The sequence below is a fragment of the Aotus nancymaae genome, unplaced genomic scaffold (genome assembly GCF_030222135.1).
Source record: "Aotus nancymaae isolate 86718 unplaced genomic scaffold, 86718_ANA_hifiasm-v0.15.2.pri h1tg000004l, whole genome shotgun sequence".
In the NCBI taxonomy this organism is placed as follows: Eukaryota; Metazoa; Chordata; class Mammalia; order Primates; family Aotidae; genus Aotus; species Aotus nancymaae.
In genome coordinates this window covers 59,974,812-60,000,070 of record NW_026988415.1, presented here as the reverse complement: position 1 = coordinate 60,000,070, position 25,259 = coordinate 59,974,812, and the positions used below count along the sequence as shown (strand labels likewise).

General features: G+C 37.0%; 1 protein-coding gene across 1 annotated transcript; it reads right to left on the bottom strand.

The window, feature by feature from the left end:
* Positions 1–8,319: 8,319 nt before the first annotated feature.
* SATL1 (spermidine/spermine N1-acetyl transferase like 1) lies at positions 8,320–24,179 on the bottom strand. Its single transcript, XM_064384082.1, has 6 exons — positions 22,872–24,179; positions 19,403–19,454; positions 11,874–11,954; positions 11,085–11,186; positions 10,173–10,213; positions 8,320–8,590 (listed from the first exon to the last, which is right to left on the bottom strand). Exons 1-6 carry the CDS (start codon positions 24,177–24,179, stop codon positions 8,420–8,422), a joined length of 1,755 nt encoding a protein of 584 aa, XP_064240152.1. The 3' UTR covers positions 8,320–8,419.
* Positions 24,180–25,259: the final 1,080 nt, after the last annotated feature.

The window sequence follows — 25,259 nt, the reverse complement described above, 5'->3', positions numbered from 1 at the left end:
GAGGCGGGTGGATCACGAGGTCAAGAGATCGAGACCATCCTGGTCAACATGGTGAAACCCTGTCTCTATTTTATTATTTTATAAAAAATAATATTTACTATTTTATAAAAAATAATTCAATTAATGAATTGAAAGACAAGTCAATAAAAACTAGCCAAACTGAAGCACAGAGAGAAAAAAGGAATGGAAAAGGTTGACAAAGTACTTTATAGTGACTAGTGTCTTTAAGTGTTTGAGTTGCTGAGAAGCTGAATGCTGAATGTCATCCTGATTTTATACACGAGAAACCAAAATAGAATTTGTAACAATCCTTACTTCACTCAGCAATTTATTAGTTTTCTGTCTCATTTTTTGTACCTAACTTGCTTAAAATATCAATGAGATAACATGTGAACTAAATTATTAGTTATGCGATGCTATCAGATATCACATAAGGGCTATTTGAGACTATAATTCATTGCTGTCTCATAACTTTAAACATATTTCTTTCCTATTTGTTATAACACCAGCTTTTTGAAACGTCTGCTAAAAAGCTTTAAGCAGAAAACATTCTTATTAGGAAGCAAACATATAAAAGTGCAAAGGAATGCATCATGATGATTAGGGCACTCAGATTCAAGAAGAGTTTTATGACAGTTCATTCTTTGAGAGGGTAAGAGAGCCCTTAATCCACTCAAGAGATTGAAGAAATTTCTAAGAAAGATATAATTCTTAATTGCTTATTAAGGGCATGAGATGAAGCTTTTTAAAAAGATAGAAATCAAATGACAGGCTAAGTGGTTCTAAACCAGAGGGATCCATATCACAATTACTTGAGGGTTTTTTTTTTTTCTCCAAAATTCATAGGTTCAGACTCTACTCAAGAATTATAAATCTGAATCTCCAGAGGTGAGGCCTCCAAGCAGGTAGATTTTAGGAAGAGCTCCACAGGGGATTCTAATACATATCACTCTAGCTAATAATCTCTGTTTTAAGTTGTTAATAAATTAAAATCTTGAAGCCTTTTAAGAAATTTTGAGGGGTGCTCTAAAGGCAAAAGGACCTTTCTAATTCAGGAAATTGGGATAAGCTGAACCTTTCACCAAATTTAGAATAAGAGTATAGATTAAGGAAGTATTTAGAAGTGCTAGAGAACTTAGTTGATGGACATTGTTAAGCAAATTGGACACATTGAGATTTACATAAAATAATTATTTTTGTCACATGCCTACTATCTGTTTTCTGCTTGATAAAACTTGTTGCACACTTTTCACTTGCACTGAGCAATGGTTCCCACCAGATGGCAGTAGAGATCAGCAGAACTACCAGCGTGTTCCTAACCTTTTTATGTGCTGCAACCTCTTCCCAGAATGTTTTCAAATGCAGAAAATAAACACATAGTAATGTATGAATTTCCTTTAGTATATTAAACAACAATATCTAACAATAGATCTGATAACTTTTAATTTTTAATTAGTGGCGAGTGTGAATATTTTGAGATAATCTGCAACTATAATGTAATAAGATATCTGTGATTTCTGTTGGTGACAAAGAAATCTAAGGTACTGCTGATACTATTGTGTTTTGTTGCCTGTATTCATTATTGAAGAAAATGTCCATTTAAGTCAAAGGTAAGTGAAAATAATGACAAATTTTCCTCATCCAAGTTAATAGATCACATGAGGTCTACAACATACCCCCAAAGGGACATGAAGTTAAGAATTTATTCTGTGGAGAGCTTCATTACCTGTACCATCATAAATACTAATTGCTTTGAATCTGGTTGTTCTGTTAATATATTTGGTGATGAAGTTACACATAGGTATGTCACGCTATAAAATATGTTTCAGAAAAGATAGGTATAAGATATATCATTGTATTCTAATTTCTCTCCTTTGTTTTCATTATAAAACTGGAAATTAACTTCCTTTATGCAGAAAAAGTATGGTTCCAAATGTAATAAAATTAATTTTAAGATGAATCAGATTTTGAACATATTTAAAATAAAAACAAATTTCTGAAGAAATGTTTTTAGTATTATGTCACAAAATAAATATAAAATAGTTGTCTCTTGCCTACTTACCATGCACAAGGTGTTATATGCAGCACTTTGTGTGCATTATCATGTTTAATACTGAAAATAATTGTATGAGATTTTTACTGCTATAAACATAATTTTAAAGAAGAGCCTGGGTTGTTGTGTTGGGGTCAGACAAATGTGGATTCATTCCTGGCTCCACCACTTATCAGCTGAATGACTTTGGTCAAGTTACTTAACCTCTTCAAATTAAAATGGTCTTATCTGTAAAATAAGGACAATGTAAAAATAGTATCTACTTCATGGTGAGATTATAGGATAACACATGAAAATAACTTAGCTACTAGCCTGGGACACAGGAAGCTTGTCAAGATCACCAGTGATCCACACATTGCTAAATCCAGGAGTCGATCTCCATCTTATGCAGTCCATCAGTAACCTTTGGCACAGATTTAATTCCTTCCTCCTTCAAACAGTCTCTTCACTTGACCTGTGGGATATCTCTTGCTCTTGGTTCTCTTACCTCATTCACTGGCTTTCCTCCTTAGTCTTCTTTCCTACATTCTCCTAACCTTCTTAATGTCTCCTAATCTTAACCCAGAAGACTCATTTGCACTCAGATGTTTAATAGGCAATTCACATTTAACACATCCAAAACTTAACGATTCATTTGTTTTTCCCTAAACCTGCTTCTCCCACATTTTCCCCTATCTCAGTAAATATGACCTCCATTCTTCCAGTTTCTCAAGTTGAAGAGTCTCTCTCACAAGACATAGTCAACTCATTTAGGAAATCCTTCCCATTCTACCTTCAACATTATCCAGAACCTGGTACCTTTTCACCACTTCCATTGCTACTTTCCTAATTAAAGCCCTCAGCATCTCTTCGGGAGTACTGTTATTGCTTTCTAACTGGTCTCCCTGTTTCTATCCCTTGTTTTCTTACAGGTTTTTTTTTTCCACAGCCAAGAGTGGTCTTTTCAAAAACATAGCATCATTCACTCCTCTACTCAAAATTGTCCAGTAGCATCTCATCTTACTTAAAGCCAAAATCCTTACCATAGCCCAATGTGACCTAGCTTTCCATTGTCTGTTTGATCACATCTCCTGTCACTCTCTCTGCCTCGCCGCCACCCCTACATACACCAAATCTTGTCTACTGTGTTCCAACCATTTTGGTTCCTCAGACATGGCTCAGGTCCATTACACTTGCCGTCTGCTCATCCTGGAAGGCGTTAACTGCTGGTATCTATAGGGTGCACACCCTCACCTTCAGTTCTTGGCTCATATATATCACCTTTCCAGAGGGCTTTCCCTGGCTGCCCTATTTAAAATTACAAATCACCTAAGCACTCCATGTAGCCCTCCTTCTTTCATTTTTTTCACATAGCACTTAGCCACCATCTGACATATATTTAATTAGTTTGTCTCACCTAACTGAAATGTTAGGTCTGTGTCGCCAGATATTTTTATCTGGTTTGTTCACTGTTGCCTTCCCAGTATTAAAAATAAATTTGTTACGTGACTAATTTTTTTTCATTTTAATACTTTATCAGGTGCTACACAGTTTATGCCTGACCCCAAGCTCATGGATCACGGGCAGTCCCACCCAGAAGATATAGATATGTACAGCACTAGAAGCTGAAGTAGACTGCATAGAGAGACTACATAGAAAACTACAAGATGTGTGAAGTTGCAAATAATGATGAAAAAAATCATGTAATGGGTAACTGATACATGAATGCAATGCAAACAATGTTAAATGATTGACGAGGAGACATAGATCTAAGTTGTAGCTTGCATTTGATGACCTTTAAGGGCATTTATTAAAAAACAACAACAACAAATGAAGACATGAACTCCAGTGAGACTAAAATCTGAAAATACATCTATGTATGTATAAAGACATACATATTTATATGTATAAACATATATTTCTGCTCTAGCTTTCCTGAATTAATGTCAGTTAAATTAGAATGGTGTGTGGAAAGATGTGTTTCCCTCTGTTTTTTTTTTTTTTCCCATTTCCTAGAGCTGGAATAAAATATCCATGTTTTATGGGACATGAACTTGGCTTTGTCTCTTGGTTTTGTTAATGTTAATTCCTCTTAAATGTCTAAAAACATCTCTAACTATTTGAGAGGGCCGCATGCTACACAGGCTTTCTAATACTGCTTAGCAATCCTTCCTAAATGGTTCCTAAACGGTTCACTATTGTGTTCCCTGGAAGAGGTATTACAAACCTTTTATTCTCCTCAAGCCTCTTATAACTGCCAAATTGACTGTGCCTCCTGTTTCACAGATAAAAAAGTAAATTATTAGACATGGCCATTCCCAACTTTTTCCCATCTACCGTCAAGACTTACCTCTTTTCAGCCATGCATTCCCCTTTCTAAGACTAATGCTTCGGTTTGCGTTCTTGAGCTCATTCCTTCCCATCGAAGACCATAATCCACCCTGTTTAATCTCCAGTCTTTGGTTTCTCTTTTTTTTTTTTTTTTTTTTTTTAATTGCATTTTAGGTTTTGGGGTACATGTGAAAAACATGCATGGTTGTTGCTTAGGTGCATACGTGGCAGTGTGATTTGCTGCCTTCCTCCCCTTCACCCATATCTGGCATTTCTCCCCATGCTATCCCTCCCCAATTCCCCACCCCCCCGCTGTCCCCCCCACTCCCCCACAACAGACCCCCATGTATAGTGCTCCCCTCCCTGTGTCCATGTGTTCTCCTTGTTCAACACCCGCCTATGAGTGAGAACATGTGGTGTTTGATTTTGTGTTCTTGTGTCAGTTTGCTGAGAATGATGGTTTCCAGGTTCATCCATGTCCCTACAAAGGACGCGAACTCCTCGTTTTTAATGGCTGCATAATATTCTCTTTTTACTAATTTGTTTTCCTCTACTTCTAAATAGCTTTAGGACTTCTCTATCTTAAATCAACAATAACAAAACAAGACAAAAACCTTTCCTTAACTTGGCCTCTTCCCTTGAACTGTTTTTTCTCTCTCCTTCCTACGTGCTATACTTCTTTAAAAAGTAATTATTACTTTTTGACAAAAGTAAATATTCTTCCTTTTTTCCCCACTTTCAAGTCCTCTCTTAGTAAGTTGTGGCATTCTGGCCTCTATACCTACTTAATTTTTTTTTTTTTTTTTGAGATGGGGTGTTGCTCTGTTGCCCAGGCTGGAGTGCAGTGACACAAACACAGCTCACTGCAGCCTTCATCTCCCAGGCTCAAGCAATCCTCCCATCTCAGCCTCCTGAGTAGCTGGGACTATAGGCACCCAACACCATGCCTAATTTTTTTGTATTTTGGTAGAGACAGCGTTTCGCCACGTTGTCCAGGCTGCTCTAGAACCTCTGAGCTGAAGGAATCCCAACTCAGCCTCCCACAGTGCTGGGATTACAGGTGTGAGCCACTGCACCCAGCCCCTACTTGAATCTTTATGTCATTATTAATTCTTCACCACCACTCTCTCCTTGAAACTCACTTATTCCTTTGCTTTCTATTTTTCCTGCTTTTCTTATTCTTCATTTTTCTTCTCTTGCTCTGAATCCCTTAAATGCTGAGGCTGCTCAAGTTTCCTCACTAGTCCTATTTTCTCATTCTATATGTGCTCTCATTTTTATTTAACATACTTCACTGGTTTCAGTCCCCATTTATTTTATTATTATTCGTATTTTCAGCCCCCATATCCCTCTAGTGCTGTAGACTTTTATTTCTACTTACTATATTTACCTAACATCCATAGATAGGCCAATGTCAGTATGCCTAAAACAAAATTGTCTCTACCTCCCGCTCCTTGAAATCTATTCTACCTTCTCTAATCCTATCATTACTCTCCCTCAAGTCATAATCATCACTTTTCTGGGTTTCTATAATAGCCTTTGGGCTAATTTGCTTACCGTCAATCTTGCTCTCTCTCACTTCAGAATATGTCCTGCTTGCAGGTAACAGTAAACTAGTTAAACAAATATTTAATATTAGCTTAAGCAAAAGAAAAAAAAAAAAAAGAGCCTGTTTATAGCCTGGAATTTGGCAGTATAGGGTTAGGACATTGGCTCATTGGTGCTATCAAGGACCTAGACTTTTTCACTTTCCACTCCGTTCTCTACAGTATGCTGGTTTGTCACCTCATGGTCACAAGATGTCTGCTGTACCTTCAGGGAGCAGATACACATTCAAAGTAGGAAATAGCAGATAAAAATATGCACAAGATGCTTCTGACTCCCTTTTATCAGCAAAGTAAATGCTTCCTTAGAATCTCCTCAGAAGACTTCTGTGTATGTGTTAACCAGTACTTGTCATATAGCCACACACTTAGCTCAAGGAAGATAGGGAATAGGGAAATCATGTTGCTTGTCCCCTGTGGTGAGGAAGGCAAAGGTTAAGGGATTGGGAACAGGTGTTGAGTTTAAGCCCACATGCTGTCTGCTACCCTATACTTCTAACCCATTTGTCTGTTATGACATAGTTGTCTTTCTGACACCTATAATGGATAGTTGTCTTTCTGAAATCTTTAGTGGCTCATCATTGCCTGCAGAATCAAATCAGAACTCCCTAGTTTGATATACAAGGCCCTTCATATCCAATTCCAGCTTACCTTTAATCTATTTTCCCTCTCCGTACCCATCCTACTGCTACTGTGTATTATATTGTCTTTAAGACCTATCATTTGTTTCTTGAACATGCTTTGTTCTTTATTGCCTCTTTCTCTGCCTGTGCTAGTGTGTCCTCTCAAAATGTTCTTCCATCTTATCCCGCTCTACATTCTAACTTCCTACCCATCCTACAAGTCCAATTCCAGTGTCACGTCCCCTTTCTCAATCCTCCGGGGTAGAACTTAGATTCTCTTTTCTAGAGACAGAGTCTCGCTATGTTGCCTAGACAGATATCAAACTCCTGGCCTTGAGCAATCCTCCCACCTCAGCCAAACAGACATGAGGGACTGTGCTCAGTCTTTTCTTAAATTAAAGGTATATGATATGGCCAGGTGTGGTGGCTCACACCTATAATCCCAGCACTTTGGGAGGCTAAGGTGGGTGGATCACCTGAGGCCAGCAATTCAAGACCAGCCTGACCAATAAAGTGAAACCATGTCTCTACTAAAAACAAACAAAAAATACAAAATTAGGCAGGTGTGGTGGCGCATGCTTGTAATCCCAGATACCTGGGAGGCTGAGGCAGGAGAATCACTTGAACTCCTGAGGTGGAAGTTGCAGTGAGCTGAGATTGTGCCATTGCACTCCAGCCTGGGCAACAAGAGCGAAACTCTGTCTCAATCAATCAGTCAATCAATCAATGTACATAGTATGTCTTAGTTTTGATTTAATATGAGTATGTTTGAGATCTGATCCAAGGTTTTAAAAAATTGATTTCAAATACTGGAGATAAATTCTTAGGAGCTTACTTATGAAAAATTAGCAAGTGATAGTTGATATTTATAGATATGATACTTACACAATTTATGTAATTAATATTTTCTCACAGACAAGATTCCTTGTGTGTATGGCTGAATAACTTTTGTATAGTTTCTATGCCCATGAAATGCCTGGCAGATAGTAGGAATTCGCATGTTCTAACATGCTGGTTGCAGCACAGGACACAAAAGTTAGAATTATTTCAAAGGACTTATACTCTACTAGGAAAGAGAGAAACATAGAAATATGGTGTTGTATGTGTTATGTTCCCTAAGATAAGTACAACCAAAGCGCTATGGATCTTCGGAGATAAAATGTAGTTCTGGGATGATGTCAAGAAGGCAGTGGTACTTAAGCTGCTCGAGGTAGGGAAGCAACTTAATTGCTAGCTTTTCATAAGTAAGCTCTTCAGAATTTATCTCTAGTATTTGAAATGAATTTTTTAAGCCTCAGATCAATATATTCAAACACCCATATTTCATCAAATCTAAGGCATATCCTATACCTTTAATTTTTAAAAAATGCTGAGCACCGTTGCTTATGTCTGGGAGGCTGAAGTGGGAGGATTGCTTGAGGCCAAAAGTTTGAGACCAGCCTGAGCAACATAGCAAGATGCTGCCACTAAAGAAAAATGCTGCCAGGTGATAATTACATTTATCCCAACATCAGATATGTCAAATTGTGAAAAAGAAGCATCTTAAATTTGATGAAATATGGTGGGTAAAAAATAGCACAATGCTAAGTATAAGTGATTTTTGAATTATCTGCTCTTTTGGATTAGTACTACTACTAGCTATCAGAATCTTGATTTAGATAATGGAAAGTTGACTAGCTCTACAAAATCTGTTTCAAAATAAACGATCTGCACGAAAAAGAGTGTGATGATCACTTGCTGCATTGTACAACAGAGTCAAACTGCTGTTAGACTCAGGTGACATTCAAATGTTGGAAGCTATGTTGGGATGAGTTGTTACAAGGCCTCTTTCATTCTTCCTCTATGATTTTCAGGAGTTCTTCTCTGTTGAACTTGAAGAGACGCCAGCCCTCCTCAGAGGAAAGGTCTAAAGCCCCTCGACTAGTATAGTAGGCGATAGAAGACTGGTTCCAAATGACGACACGAAGGTGCATACAGCTACATTGGGTTCGGATGGCAATCTGTTTAAAAACACACAAGCAAATATTACTCTCATTTGAATGTATAGTCTTTGTCAAAAGAAACTATCATGAGAGTGAACAGGCAATCTACAGAATGGGAGAAAATGTTTGTAATCTACCCATCTGACAAAGGGCTAATATCCACAATCTACAAAGAACTTAAACAAATTTACAGGAAAAAAAACCATCAAAAAGTGGGTGAAGGATATGAACTGACAATTCTCAAAAGGAGACATTTATGCAGCCAAGAAGCATATGAAAAAAAGCCCATCCTCAGTAGTCATCAGATAAATGCAAATCAAAACCACACTGAGATACCATCTCACGCCAGTTAGAATGGCGATCATTAAAAAGTCAGGAGACAACAGATACTGGAAAGGATGTGGAGAAATAGGAACACTTTTACACTGTTGATGGGAGTGTAAATTAGTTCAACCATTGTGGAAGACAGTGTGGTGATTCCTCAAGGATCTAGAACTAGAAATACCATTTGACCCAGCAATCCCATTACTGGGTATATACTCAAAAGGATTAGAAATAATTTTATTATAAAGACACATGCACACGTATGTTTATGGCAGCACTGTTCACAATAGCAAAGAATTGGAACAAACCCAAATGCCCATCAATGATACTATGATAAAGAAAATGTGGCACATATACACCATGGAGTACTATGCAGCCATAAAAAAGGATGAGTTCGTGTCCTTTGCAGGGACATGGATGAAGCTAGAAACCATCATTCTCAGCAAACTAACACAAGAACAGAAAACCAAACACCTCATGTTCTCACTCATAAGTGGAAGTTGAGCAGAGAGAACACACAGACACAGGGAGGGAAACATCACACACCGGGGCCTTTTAGGGGTGTGTGGGGCTATGGGAGGGTTAGCATTAGGAGAAATACCTAATGTAGATGATGGGGTGAAGGATGCAGCAAACCATGGCACGTGTATACCTGTGTAAACTGCATGCTCTGCACATATACCCCAGAACGTACTATTTTAAAAAGTATAATCTTCGTTAACACATATATTTTATTGAGGGTCTACTCTATGCAAGACACTATGTGTGAATAATACTTCCAAATATAGCAGTTAACTGAAATTTTCTGTAGATATAAAAAAAAGTCTCACTGTTATGAGCTTTAAAACCCCTCTTATTAAAAGCTCAAAACTGATTTGCAACCCTTTGTTGTATAGAAAAGGTTTACCTACACAAAGAACACATGTTCTCACATGTTCCAAAATACAAGAAGATCTTGCTTTTATAGTCTTGTAATATGCATACTGTGGGCCTGTTTTATGAATAAAAATGCCTTCTAATAACCCTCCTGCTTACTTTCACTTGATAGCAAAAAGGGTGTATGGTGTGGTTGTAGATTATATGTAAAATCAATTTTAATTGAATATAACTCATATACTCTATATGAATCATCTGATTTGAAAATCCAGTTTAATTTGGGTGGAAACTTGAAGTATAGGGGTTATGTTCAAATGGTGTGATTAATGATTTATGCCCTGTGAATATTTATTGAAGAAAAGGTTAATATATAGAATATCAATACTAATTTAATACATACCTGACTTAGAATCTTCAGCATTTCAGCTCCGATACGTAGACCTTTTAAATAGACAATGCAAAATGAAAACTGAAAATTTCACTTAACCAGTTATTTGCTTTAGTTAAAAAAAATAATATCTAAAACTACATCTGGTTTTCGTATATTATTAATAGCTTGTGGAAACACAACTCATGAATGCTTTCATATCTCTTTTTCCTAATTGGAATGAGGTACTAAAGGTCATAGAAGAGTTTGGGTTTATTTTAAAGATCAGTGAAGAAGTGAGTCTTTGCCACTATTGTCTTATAACAGTATATTTCTTATCTATTTTTACTGAAAACCACCTAAAATTTAAAAGCATTTTTTTAAAGATAAAAGTATACCTCTGTGGCCAGGCACGATGGCTAACACCTGTAATCCCAGCACTTTGGGAGGCCAAGGCAGGAGGATCACTTGAGCCCAGGAGTTTGAGACCACCCTGGGCAAAACAGACCCTGTTTCTACAAAAAAAGAATGATCTGGGTGCTGTGGCACATGCCTGTAGCCCCAGCTACTTGGGAGGTTGAGGTGAGAGGATTGCTTGAGTCCAGGAGGTTGAGGTTGCAATGAGACATGATCACACCACTGCACTCTAGCCTGGGTGACAGCAATACCTTGTCTCAAAAACGAAATAAAATATATATATATATATATAGCCATGTGATAGCTTGGCTTATTCAGACCTTAAGAGGAGCTAATAAAATGTTTTTCTAATCTGTGACTGAGTCTTCACTGCATGAAAGAATAACTAGAATAGTGATCAAACTCATTAACTTAATTTAATTATAGCAATACGTTACATTAACTAAAACATCATATGTAAAGTCCTATCATTAAAATATGTCATTTTAATTTTTAAAGTATAGGTAATATCATAAGTTGTAGTTTTACCTTGGTAAGCTTTTGTGACATAAAAGTCCTCTAAATAAAGTACCTTACCAATCCGTGAGTCATATGTAAAGTAGTACATGGCAAATCCAACAGTCAGTTTGTCTAGGAAGATACAAGAAAGGGTGTAGAAAGGTTGTGTTGAATGTTCGCCAGGTCTTTACCCCAAAATTGAATGTCTTTTGGTGTTTTTTTCAACTATCAAAATAATAAATGCTCACTGGAAAAAACTACAGAAACGTATAATGTAGTGGGCATAAGTCCATTAAAATACAACCTTTAGATTATAAGCCTTCTTTTTACAGTGTGGCATATGATCTTTCAAAGAATTTTAGCCAGGTGCAGTGGTTCATGGCTGTAATCCCTGTGTTTTGGGAGGCCAAGGCAGGAGGGTCGCCTGAGCTCAGGAGTTTGAGATCAGCCTGAGCAATGTAGTAACACCCTGTCTCTACAAAAAAGAATTTTAAATTAGTTGGCCATAGTGGCACATGTCTGTAGTCCCAGCTATTTGGCAGGCTAAGACACTTGTGCAAAGAAGTTGAAGTTGGAGGCTGCAGTGAGCCATGACCATGCCACTGCACTCCAGCCTGGGTGACAGAACAAGACTGTCCCTTAAAAAAATAATAATGCTTAGACAAACATAAGTACATACCATGCATTTTCTTTAAAAAACTGGATTTATATATTCTTCTCTTCTGCTTAATAGTAATTATGTGCTACATAACAGTACTGTGTTTTCAGCATGAAAAAGGTATACTCCAGATTAAACTGGAGAAGAAAGATTTACTCTACCTGATGGATTTTGTTGACTGTTTGCTTCTGCAATCAGGCAGTAGAAAAGGGGAGTGTCCCCAAAGCCATCTCTGAGTAAATCTGAAATAACAATTCATATATAGTATGTCAGAAAGTTTATAGCAGAAAGAGGGAGATGGTAGATAGGAAGCAATAGGAATTTCTCTCTCCACCTGGATAGCAATTGTATTGGTGGAAACTGAAGTGAATATTTTGGAACTCTGGAGTTTATCTGAATGCTTGCAACTTACAGGAGATAGCCTGGCTGGTCAACTGCAGTTAATTTGGGTCAAATTCAGCCATCAATGAGGTGGCAGCTACCCAGCACTCAGCACCCTCTGCTCCAGTCCCACGGCAGGCAGCCATGGGAACAGCAACCTCTATTTCTGTAGCAGTTTGCTGGAGCAAGGGTGACCAATAAACATTTTGTCCTCAAAATACTGAAGTTCTGTTTTGGCTGTGGATTGTTACTCTTATCACTAAGGTGAGGACTTGGAGGTTAACCGCCATTGTTTCAACTCCCAGGAGCTGAAGTAGCTTCCAGGAGATTTAATGGAGCTGCCCCGTTTTGTGAGACATTTGGGAATTGAAAACACATATACAAGGGAATTTAGAAAGTCGCTATGTGTAACTAGAGAAAAATTGACAGGACCTAAGAACACATTAAGCTTTCAACTTAGGCTGATCCCTAACACAGAGACATCCTATAATGCTTTAAAAGAAACTCCATCAAATCCTTGGGGAAAAAGAGAGTCTGATTTCCAAAGTTGCCATAGTATAAGTTTCAAATGTCTCGCTTTTAACAAAAATCACGAGAAACAATGGTCATTCAAAGGAATAAAATACATTAACAAAAAACATACCGGAAGAAAGCCAGAGGTTTGACTTAATAAACAGCTTAAAACATCTGTCTTAAAGATGCCCAAAGAGATAAGACATGCCCAAATACAGAAAAATATATAAACAAAATGATAATATAAATATAAATTATAAAAAAAAATCCCTCCCTCTAACATTCTGAAGCTTGAAAGTAGAATAACTGAAATAAAAAATGCACTGTACTGGAGGGATTCAAAGGCATATTTGTATAAGTCAAAGAAAGAATCCATGAACTTGAAACTAGGCCAGGTGAAATTATTGAGTCTGAAAAACAAAAGGGATGAGGAAAAGTGAACAAAACCAAAAGTGTTTGTGAAACATTATCACCATCAAGTGGAGCAGGATATATCTTGTGGGACTTAACAGGAGGCGGAAGACAGAAAAAAAGAAAAGGAAAGAAAAAAAAAGGGAGGGAGGGAGGAAGGAAGGAAAGGAGGAAAGAAGGAAGGAAGGAGAGAAAAAGGGAAGGAGGGAAAGAAAATTTGAAAAAATAACAGCTGAAAACTTGTGGGACTTACAGGAAGGGGAAGACAGAAAGAAGAAAGAAAGAAAGAAGAGAAAAAGCAAGAAAGGAAGGAAGGGAGGGAAGAAAATTTGAAAAAATAGCTGGAAACTTTCAAACTCTAAGTAGGATACACCCAAAGAAATCCATACCTAGACACATTATAAGCAAAGTCTCAACAGCTAAAGAGAGGATCTTACACAGCAATAGAGAAGCAATTTGTCATATATGAGGGATCCTCAGTTAGATTACCATCTGATTACCCATCAGAAACCTTGGAAGCCAAAAAGCAGTGGACTGGCATTTAAAGTCCAGGGGGCTGGGGGAGTGGGGACTGTTAGAACTAAGAATTTTATATCCACCAAAACTGTCCTTCAAAATGAGGGAGAAATTAAGACATTCCCAGACCGCCCCCCACCAAAAAACTGAAGAAGTTTATTACCATTAGGCCTACCCAGCAAGAAATACCAAAAGGGGTTGACATGAAAGTAAGGTAGACGGTAACTCAAAGTTGTATGAATAAAGATGTCTGGTAAAGAGATATATGAGCAATAATAAGAAGTAGTATTGTAATTGTGTTTATACAGTTGACCCTTGAACAATATGGGTTGGAACTGTGCAAGTACACTTATACATGGATTTTTTCAAACACAGATCAAAAACAGAATATTCATTGGAGGAGAAACCCAAATATGCAGAGAACTGACCTTTCATATATGTGAGTTCAGTAAGACTCACTGCAGCACTTGACTATGCATGGACATTATGAAATGATAAAGGGGTTAATTCACCAAGAACATATAGCGTTTATAAATATACATGCATTGAACATCACAGTTCCAAAATATATGAAGCAAACACCGACAGAACTGGAGAAGAAGTACACAGCGAGACAATAACAGGAGATTCAATACCCCACTTTCAGTAATACATAGGACAATCAGACAGAAAAGTAGATGACTTGAACACTATAGACCAATTGCACCTAACAGACATATACAGAAAACTCTATCCAACTACAACAGAATACACATTTTTTCTTAAGTACACATGGAACTTTCTTTAGGATAGATACATTAGGCTACATGCCAAGTCTTAATAAAATTTAAAACGTCAAAACCACAGTACAATGATACTAGAAATCAAGAGCAGGAAAAAACTTGAGAAATTTACAAATATGTGAAAAGTAAACAGCACACTGTAAACAACCAATGGGTCAAAGAGGAAAGTATAAGGGAAATAGGAAAACACTTAAATGAATGAAATGAAAACACAAGAAACAAAAGCTTATGAAATGCAGTCGAAGTAGTGTTCAGAGAAAAAAAATTATAGCTGTAAATGCCATGTTTTAAAAAAGAATGATCTAAAACAATAATCTAACCTTATGCCTTAAGGAAGTAGAAAAGAAGAGCAAACTAAGTCCAAAGCTTGCAGAAGGTAATAATAAAATAAATAAAAATTGGACAGAGATAAAATAGAAGATAGAAAAATATGGAGAAATCAGTGAAGGTTGACTATTTGAAAAGATCAAAATTGACAGCTAGACTGACAAAGAGGATGCAAATAATTAAAATCAGAAATGAAAAGAAGGACATTACTGCCAACATTACAACATTGAAAGGGAATATAAGAAAATATTATGATTTATATAACAACAAACTGGATAACCTAGAAGAAATGGACACATTCCTTCAAACATACAAATTACCTAAACCTACTTAAGAAGAAACAGAAAATCTCAACAGCCCTGCAAGAGTTTGAATCAGGAATCAGGGATCTCCCAACAAGAAAAGTAAGGAACCAAATGGCCTCATCAGTGGTGAATTCCACCAAGCATTTACAGAAGAATTAATATTAGTCTTTCTCAAACTCTTCCGCAAAAAATGGAGAGACGGGAACACTTTGTAATTAATTCTGTGAGGCCAGCATTACTCTGATTCCAAAGGCATTAGAACATAGTTACAGGCCAATATTCCTTAATAATGTAGTTAAAAAATTCTCCACAAAAGAGCAAACTGACCCAACAACATATAAAGGGATTATTCACCATAATAAAGTGTGATTTATCCTAGCAGTGTAAGGGTGCACCAACGTAAGAATATCAATGTAATATATTAATGAAACAAACGGGGAAAAACCCACATAATCATTTCAATGAATGCCAAAAAGGCATTTGACCAAAGCACAGCACTTTCATAATAAAAGATTTCATAAAAGTAGGAATAGAGCAACATTCCTCAACATGATACAGTGTGCTTATGAAAACCGCATTATACCAATGGTGAATGCCTGAAAGCATTCCCCCTAAGATTAGGAACAAGACAAAGATTCCCACTTTCACTACTGGTATTCAACATTGTACTGGAAGTTATGGCCAGAGCCATTAGACAAGAAAAAATAAATAAAAACCATCCATAGACCAGGTGCAGTGGCTCACACCTCTAATTCCAACACTTTGGGAGGCCAAGGTGGGTGGATCACCTGAGGTCAGGAGTTCATGACCAGCCTGGCCAACATGGCGAAACCCCATCTCTACTAAAAATACAAAAATTAGTTAGGTGTGGTGGTGTGCACCTGTAATTCCAGCCACTCGGGAGGCTAAGGCAGGAGAATCGCTTGGACCTGGGAGGTGGAGGTTGCAGTGAGCCGACATTGCACCACTGCACTCCAGCCTGGTCGACAGAGTGAGACTCCGTCTCAAAAAAAAAAAAAAAAAAAAAAAAAAAAAAAAAAAAAAAAAAATTAGTAGAAAGGAAAAATTAAAACTATCTTTATTTGCAGATCACATGATTCTATATAGAGAAAATTCCAAAGAATCCAAGAGAAAGCTCCTAGAGCTGATAAACAAATTCAGCAAAGTTGCAGTGTACAAGATCAACAAATAAAAGTAAGTTGTGTTTCTGTATACAGGCACAAACAAAACAAAACAAACAAAAACAAAAAATCAGTTAGGAGAGCAGTACCATTTACAATAACCCCTAAAAAAATTGAATACCTAGGAATAAATTTAATTAAGGAGGTTAAAAACTTGTGTTCTGAAAACTATAAAACACTGCTGAAAGAAACTGGAAAAGACCCAAAGAAATTTTTTTTTAAATCCCCTGTATATGCATAGGAAGGCAACATTGCTAGGATGCCAATACCATTAAAAATGATCTATGTATTTAATGCAGTCCCTATTAAAATTCCAACAGCCTTTTTCACAGAAATAGAAAAGCTGATTCTCAAATTCATATGGAATTCCAAGGGGACCCAAATAGCCAAAACAATCTTGAAAGCAAAGAATAATATTGGTGGACTCACACTTCCCGATTTTGTAACTTATTACAAAGCTGCAGCAATTGATACTGTATGGTAGTGACAAAAGGACAGACATATAGACCAATGGAATGGAGACCTCAGAAACAACCCCTCACATATCTGATCCATCGATTTTTGACAAGGGTGCTATGACCATTCACGTGGAAAAGGACCATCTTTCAACAAACGGTGCTAGACAAATGGAATATCCACTTGCGAAATAATGAAGTTGGACTCTTTACTTCACACCATGTGCAAAATTTAACTCAAAATAGATCAAATACCTCAATGTAAGTGCTAAATCTATAAAACTCTTAGAAGAAACATGGGAAATCTTCAAGACATTGGATTTAGCAATGATTTCTTGGATATAACACCAAAAGCACAAGTGACAAAAGAATAAACAAATTGGACTTTATCAAAATTAAAATATTTTGTATGTGAATGGACAATATCAAGAGAGTAAAAAGGCAACCCATGGAATGGGAGAAAGCATTGGAAATAATATCTGATAAGGGATTAATATCCAGAATATATAAAGGACTCCTACAACTCAACAACAACAAAATAAATCAACTGAATTAAAAAATGAGCAATTATCGTAAATAGACACTTCTCAAGGAAGATATACAAAGGGTCAATAAGCACATGAAAAGGTGTTCAACATCACTAATCATTAGTGCAATGCACATCAAAACACGAGATACCACTTCACACCCACTAGTTTGGGTATTTAAAAAAAACAAAAATAAGTGTTGGTGAGGATGTGGAGATTAGAACCCTTGTGCACTGCTAATGAGAATGTAAAATGATGCAGCTGTTGTGGAAAACAGTAATTAGGCTCCTAAAAAAAAAACCCAAAATTATTATATGATCCAGCAATTCCACTTCTAGGTATGTGCCTAAAAGAATGAAAGCAGCAACTCAGACAGACACTTGTACACCAGTATATCACAGCAGCATTATTCACAATGGCCAAAATCTGGAAACAGCCCAAATGTATATTGATGGATGAATGGATAAACAAAATGTTTTATATATATATATATATATATATATATATATATATATATATATCACATTGTATATATACATACAATGGAATGTTATTCAGTTTTGAAAAGGAAAGAAATTCAGATACAGGCTTCAACTTGGATAAACCTTGAGATATTACGCTAAGTGAAATAAGGCAGACATACAAAGACAAATATTGTATGTTTCCAGTCATATGAGGTACCTAGAATAGGCAAATTTATAGAGATAGAAAGTAGAATAGTAGTTATGAGAGCCTGTGGGGAGGGAGGTCGGCAATGAGGAGTTATTGTTGAATGGTTACAGAGTTTCAGTTGAGGTGATGTAAAGATCTGGAGATAGATACTGGTACTGGATGTATTGAATGTCACTGAATTGTACAGTTACAAATGGTTAAAATGATGCGTATATTTAATCACATTTTTAAAAAGTTTACAACAATAGGTAAGAGTAAACAAAAATCAAGTATCTCACCTGCCTCTATACAAGTACACAGGGACATTTTAAGATAAAAACAGGACTGAGGACATTATGAAATTGCTGCAATTTAAATATATACTGAAATTCTAAGGTAGAATGCTGGAGTATAGAAAGCATTTTGTTGTTTGCTATGACTGTTATATATTACCCTGAGCAGCACTTTTCTAACTACAATGAAATAGTGTAGGTGCATTATCTCAACATAGTACAGATTGAGTATTCCTTATCCAAAATTCTTGGGACCAGAAGTGTTTTGAATGTCTGATTTTTTTTTATTTTAAATACATGTCATATACTTACCGGTTGAGCATCCCTAATCTGAAATCTGAAATGCTCCAATGAACATTTCCTTTGAGTGTCACTCCAGTGCTCAAAAATTTTCTGACTGGAGCATTTCAGATTTCAGATTCTCAGGTTAGACGTGCTCAAATTTTTATGCTGTTTCAGTTAAAGTACTGCTTTCATAGAGTGTACATTACTTTCAACTTTGTATTTCTTACTATTTATTTTAAGCCAACAAAATTACTATTTAGTTGACATTCTGGTCATGTTAATTATCAAGAATAAGGACATAAGTATCATCACATAAGATAACTTATCTATGATCTATGCAGCTCAGAGTTCTATTTCTGACCAAGGCTCTAGGACTGGTTTGTTAAGGAATGGTGCAAAAGACTCCACAAAGCATCCCATAACTTCTTTCTGAATCTGTCACCCACTATTATAGTGAAAGCATTTATCTCCTTGGTAGAATGTTCTCAGTTTATTACATGCATTCTGAAGTGTTCAGCTTCAAGGAGTTATCCTTCATAAATTCGTCTAGATTTTGATAACTGTCTTCACCTCGTCTTTGCCATTTGTAATTTTATATATGTTAATAATCTTTTCTCTTCGTCTTCATATTTACTGCCTAAAATGTTCTAATTCATCACAAATCACTAGCCTATCCCATTAATCTTGATGACTATCAAAATGTAGTAAATACTTTGAAAATATTTTAAATCATTTTGCTTTTGTCAATTTCATTGTATCAAACCACTACCAACATACTGGGTGTTAAATTATACTTTTTTGACCAATAACACTCCTCATTTTACATTCTGAAACAGCTGAACTCTATTGCTGCTGTAAAGGTAGAAGATCTGTTAAATATCAATTTCGTACTATAAATGGGGAAAATATAAAACAGTGGAGCACTGACAAAGCTCTCAAATTTATGTCCTGTACGCGTTAGTAATGGTGTCATCTTTATGTACCAGGAACAATTGCTTTCACCTATCTAAGCAGTACTGTGTGTTTCTTTTTCTTGCTCTGAAAATACAACAAAACATCTTACCATCTGCTGTTAACTTCGTCGCACCTAGCACGTTTTCACAGGCAGCCAATTCCTGTTAAAGCAGATAAAACCTTCAGTTTATGATTTAGCAATAAATTATTAAAACTATAATCATCATAATAATTGTATTAAACATTTATTGACATGTGATGTCCTGGGCAGTGTTAAAAGTTAGTCAGACTTAATCCCAGACATCTAGAAACAAAATCTAAAACAGTAATGCAACAAAAGGAAGTATATACATTATTAGAGAGAGAGAGAGATTAACTATGTTGATACCTCACACATATGAATGTCAATTATCAAGGTTAGTAACCTTGAATGCAGCCAGAAACTGGGAAATAAAGCAAAAAAGGTTACTGAGCATTCAAGGCAGATGTTACAAAGTTAATGTATTATGAAGCTCATAGACTTTTCAGAAAAGTCTCTCAGATGTTGGCCTGTGAGATGTTTTTGCCAGTTTAACTTTAGGCTTTTTTATTGTGGCTTTTTACTATATCAATTTTTTTTTACATATTCAGATTATTTTCTTCATGGTTTATATCTCATGCTTGGAAAGGTTACAGAAAGATTCACTCTTGTTTTCTTTTTAAGTTTGTAATATTAATAATTGATTTGTTCAAATTTTTTTGGTGTAAGAAGTTAGGTAGAATTTCACCTTTATCTTTTCCTCCCAATTGCCCAACAGCACTTACTCAATAACCCATCTTGGCTGACTTGAAATGTCCCTTTTATCACACTACATCCTTATATACAGTCATCCCTTGTGATCTATAGGAGATTAGTTTCAGGACCTGCTCCTTCAATGCCGGGATACCAAAATCTGAGGGTGTTCAAGTCCCTGATATAGCATACTATTTGCATATACCCTATGTACATTCTCTCCTATACTTTAATTCATCTCTGTATTACTTATAATATCTAATACAATGTAAGTATTATGTAAATAGTTATACTGTATTGTGTAGGAAATAATGACAAGAAAAACTCTGTACATGTTCAGTATAGTTGCAATTTTCAATCCATGGTTGTTTGAATCTACAGATGCAGAAACCATGGATACAGAAGGCTGACTATATACTTAAGAGTCTGAACTCTCCATTCTGTCCCATTGATCTATCTTTGCACTAGTTGCCATAGTATTTTAATGACTTACAGTTTTATAATATCTGGTATAGATCATCTCCCCTTGTTACTCTTCTTTTCTGAATTTTTAACAATTTTTCTATGTGAAAATTTGAAGATTTTGACTGGAATTGCATTAAACTTTTTAATGGAAATAAGCTTTTAAAATATAGGAGGACAGCAAGAGCCAGATTACATAGAGCATTAGTAAGAAGATTCAATTTTATCCTCAAGACAACCAGAAGCTCAATGGAGTTTTAAGCATTTCGGCTGCTGTGAAGAGAATGGATTGGGCAGGGAGGACAATATTAATTCGATACCTCCCCTAAGACACTGTAAGCAACCTGAGGGCAGAGACTGTAATCCAAGAATCCTTATATCTTTTATACTACTTGGTATATAATCTTCCTCTAATATGCATTCAATGTTTGTACAATGAACAGAAATCAAATATTAATACTACCCAGCACCATCTGTGGATTGCCATGGTCCAAAACCACACTTTAAGGACTACCACAATAAAAAGCTTTAGAAATTCTGGGAAACAAGAAGTTATGGCTGCCTTGCAATGAAATGACTAGGTTCCCAAATAATGCTGCGATGTGGTGATTAAGAATAGTATAAAAGGAGTGCATATAGAGAATACTTTGAACAGGACAGTCAATAAAACCTGCAACACATGCAGCTCAGCAATTACTGTGATTGCAAACTCTAATAAATTCCTCTGCAAAGAGGGAATGTTTTGCAAATTTAGCAATGAACAGGAGGTAGAACGAATGGACATAAATTTTTAAGAAGCACATAAAGGTCAAAGCCAATTAATCATTACATACATGTATGTGAGACAGAGTAAGTAATTTAGCTTTTCTTTTATTTTTCCACAATGAATACTTATTAAAATTACTCCCAATAAACTTCTGATGTAATATCAGATACATGTGGCAAATTAAAAGGTAAATGTGGCCAGAAACCCTACAGATAGTTTCACTGAAATGGGGTAGTCTAGTGATATATTATTACCTTGGTGATGATGATGGACATCGCTTGGAAAGCTAGGACAAGTACATTTGTCCAGGTAAATAGATTAATTTTTCATTCAACAATAAATTTATTAATTGCCAACCAGGTGTCGAATGCTAGAACTACAAAAATCTCTTTAAAAGATGTTTTCTACCACCTGGAAGAATGTGAATCTGTAATAATATGTTGGGCATAGTATTTTGATGGATGATCTAATAATTCAGACTAATGTCAGTCAGAGAAATGATGTGAGAATTTGTGGAAACGGAATAGAATGTAAGCCATAAAAGGATAGATAACCCAATTCTTACAGATCTGTAACCAGGCCTAGAATTGCTTCAACAGGTCGATTTCACTAGAAAACTACAGGCATTTTATTTTGGCCATTAAAACACACTCTCCAAAGGGAACAGAAACTTGGCCCGACTTAGACAAGATTTATATATATTAGTGAGGAGATTAAAACATTTTCGTTATAAAACTCTTATGAGATTTGGATATCTATAATCTGTGCCTTTCTCCAGCCACATATTTACTCCATAAACAATCTGGTCTACTGCTTTATATGCTGTATATGGAATTGTGTAGGTTGTCCATCACATAAATGATTGCTTTCAGCACCACAGAACTTCAGCACGGTAACTGTGACTACTAGATAGCTTGTCCCTTTAATTAACTGGAATGATTTCCAAGGAAGCCATTAAAATAAACATTTACATGAGAAATATGTGACCAAATCCTTTGGCTTCTGGGGGCTTTCTGTGGATGGGCTTTAGTGATCAATGAACTGTCTGAAAAAGTACAGAAAATTTGTTGCATGCGAATATTGTTTTTGGGGCAGTTGATCATCAGTTTCTACAAATAGGTGTGGTCTTAGAAGCAATGAGACTCCCTACCCCAAAATCTTAGCCACTAATATCTGAAATTCTATCATTGGAGGTTCATTTGTTTAAGGTAAGCATTTCTTTTCTCTAAGATGCTCTTTTAAAGTTAAAATTTCCCCAGGAAAGAGAACACATTCAGTCCCTAAAATTTCTAGGAATTGGTTCTCCCATAACTTTTTGAGCCCCTTACTATATGCCAAGCAATTTATGCATAATCATTTTATGTTATTGGTTCATAACAACAATGTTTTGAAATATATATTGCTATAATCTTGGTTTTAGATCCAGAAAATGAAGAGTAAAGAAGTTAGGTAACTACCAGAGGTTATGTACACAGGTCATAACTAGCAGAGGCAGAATTTGAACCCCAACTATGCCTCCCTTACTCTTTTAGCCCTACACTAATGCCATGAGGCTCCACACAATAAAAACAGGCTTACTTCAATCAGACGTAAAATTTCTGAGCAGTCTTCGGCCTTTGCAGTTCTTATCTGTAAATAATCCATGCTTGTTTGCCTCATGCCCAGTTGGCTCACACTTGCTTGGCTCCTGCCTGGTTGACTCAGGCCTGGTTGGCTTGCAACTAATTGGTTCACTTCTTGTTGGCTCGGGCCTGGGTGACTCGGGCCCTGTTCACATATTCCTGGGCTTGGATGGCTCAAGCCTGTTTGGCTCTTACTCGATTGGCTAGTGCCTGGTTGCTTCATGCCTAGTTGCCACATGCCTGGTTTATTGGTGTTTGGTAGGCTTGGGACTGGTTGGCTGGTGCCTACTTGTCTCATGCTTCGTTGGCTCCTACCTGACTGGCTCGTGTCTAATTGCCCCATCACTGGAGGGCCTGGTTGAGATGGACCTGGTTGGCTTATGCCTGCTTCACTCAGTATCAGTTGGTTCAGGTCTTGTTGCCACATGCCTGGTTGGTTCCTACCTGATTGCCGTGTGCCTGGTTGTTTCATGCCAAGTTGGTTTATGTCTTGTAGGTTTGTACTTGATTGTCTCATGCCAGCTTGGCTCATTCTTGGTTGTTTCATGTCCACTTGTTTCGTGTCATATATGCTTGCACTCCATTGGCTTATGTCCGACTGGCTCTTACTATGTAAGCTTGAGCTTGACTGGCTTATGCCTATTTGGTTAGAATCTGATAAACTTAATTGGCTCGAGCCTGGTTCACTCACACCTGTTTGGTTACTACTTGATTCGTTAGTGTCTGGTTGCCTGGGGACTTGCTCGCTCATGCCTGGTTGACTGATATGTAGGTGGCTCCGGACTGGTTGGCTCAAGTCTGTTTGCCTTGTGTCTGGTTGGCTCATTTCTATTTGGCTTGTGCCTGATTGGCTGGTGCCTACCTGTCTCATGCTTGGTTGGCTCCCACCTGACGGGCTATCTAGTTGCCACGTCACTTTTCCACGCAAACCTGATTTGGTCTTGTTTTTTTGCTTCAAGCTTGATTTTCTGGGGCCTGATTGGCTTTGGCCTGGTTGCGATGGGCGTGGTTGGCTTAGGCCTGCTTCATTCCGGACTAGTTGCCTTAAGTCTTGTTGCAGCATGCCTGGTTGGCTTCTAGCTAATTGCCGTCTTCCTCGTTGTTTCATGCCACGTTGGTTTATGTCTGGTAGGTTTTTACCTGATTGCCTCACGCCAGCTTGCCCCATGCTTGGTTGTTTATGTCCACTTGGCTTGCACTCTAGAAGAAAGTGATCCTGGAGGAGTGTAACCACCAGCCCACCCTTGCGTGGTACCTGCGTCATAGTGCCGAAGTCACAATGCCAGTTATCAACGTGCCTACGTGCTCCCCCGTGTGGTGAGGGAGGGGCGAAGCAGGGCTCGCTTGACCACTTTATTTCATCCTCTCTTAAGAGTTTAAAATGGTGAAGAGGCTAGAAGGAGTCTCAGAACATATGCTCGGCACTCCCGAGTACCTGCTGTTTTACCCAATCCAAAGAAACTTGCCCTAACTCCCCTCCCTTTCCCTACACCCCATATTTCAAATAATTCAATTCCTATTTCCGTCCTGATTTTTCATTTACACTGGTAACTAATTGTCCTGATGAGGTACTTAAGTCTCGAATCCAGATAATACTTCTTTAAAAATAATCATAGCTGGGCTGGGCGCGGTGGCTCACGTCTATAATCCCAGCACTTTGGGAGGCCGAGGCGGGTGGATCACCTAAGCTCAGGAGTTCAAGACCTGCCTGGCTAACATAGTGAGACCACGTCTCTACTAAGAACACAAAAATTTAACTGGGCGTGGTGGCAGACGCCTGTAATCCCAGCTACTCAGGAGGCTGAGGCAGGAGAATCACTTGAACCCGGGAGGTGGAGGTTGCAGTGACCTGAGATTGCACCATTGCACTCTAGCCTTGGCAACAAGAGCAAAACAACTTCTCAAAAAAAATTTACATATATATTATGTATATAATATATATGTAAATATTTTATATATAAATATATATTGTGATATAATGTACATTATAATATATATTTAATATATATTATATTACAATATATTAAATATATATTGTAATATAATATATATTAAAATATCTATTAAACATATAGCTACAGCTACCATTTACTGAGTTCTTTTATGGCCTAGGCTCAGTGGAATGTATGTTACATTTTCTTGTTCAATCCATATCAACCCTATGAACCCCAATTCTGAGGAAATTGACTCAAAAGATTTGGTTATCTCCCCAAGGCTTCATAAAAGTTGGTTGAGAGCTTGCATTCAGACCCAGATCTATGTGACTCACTTTCCAGGCTTTTTATTATTACTCTGTCCTGCCTCCTAACCACATTCGACTCATTCTCCATTCTCATATCTGTGA

Coding starts and splice junctions, on each gene's coding strand:
- SATL1 (XM_064384082.1), bottom strand. CDS start 24,179: ATGACGCAGGTACCACGCAAGGGTGGGCTGGTGGTTACACTCCTCCAG. Junction 11,187..11,873: donor CAGTCAACAAAATCCATCAG/GTAGAGTAAATC, acceptor GTATCTTCCTAG/ACAAACTGACTGTTGGATTT. Junction 8,591..10,172: donor TGCTGAAGATTCTAAGTCAG/GTATGTATTAAA, acceptor GTTTTTAAACAG/ATTGCCATCCGAACCCAATG.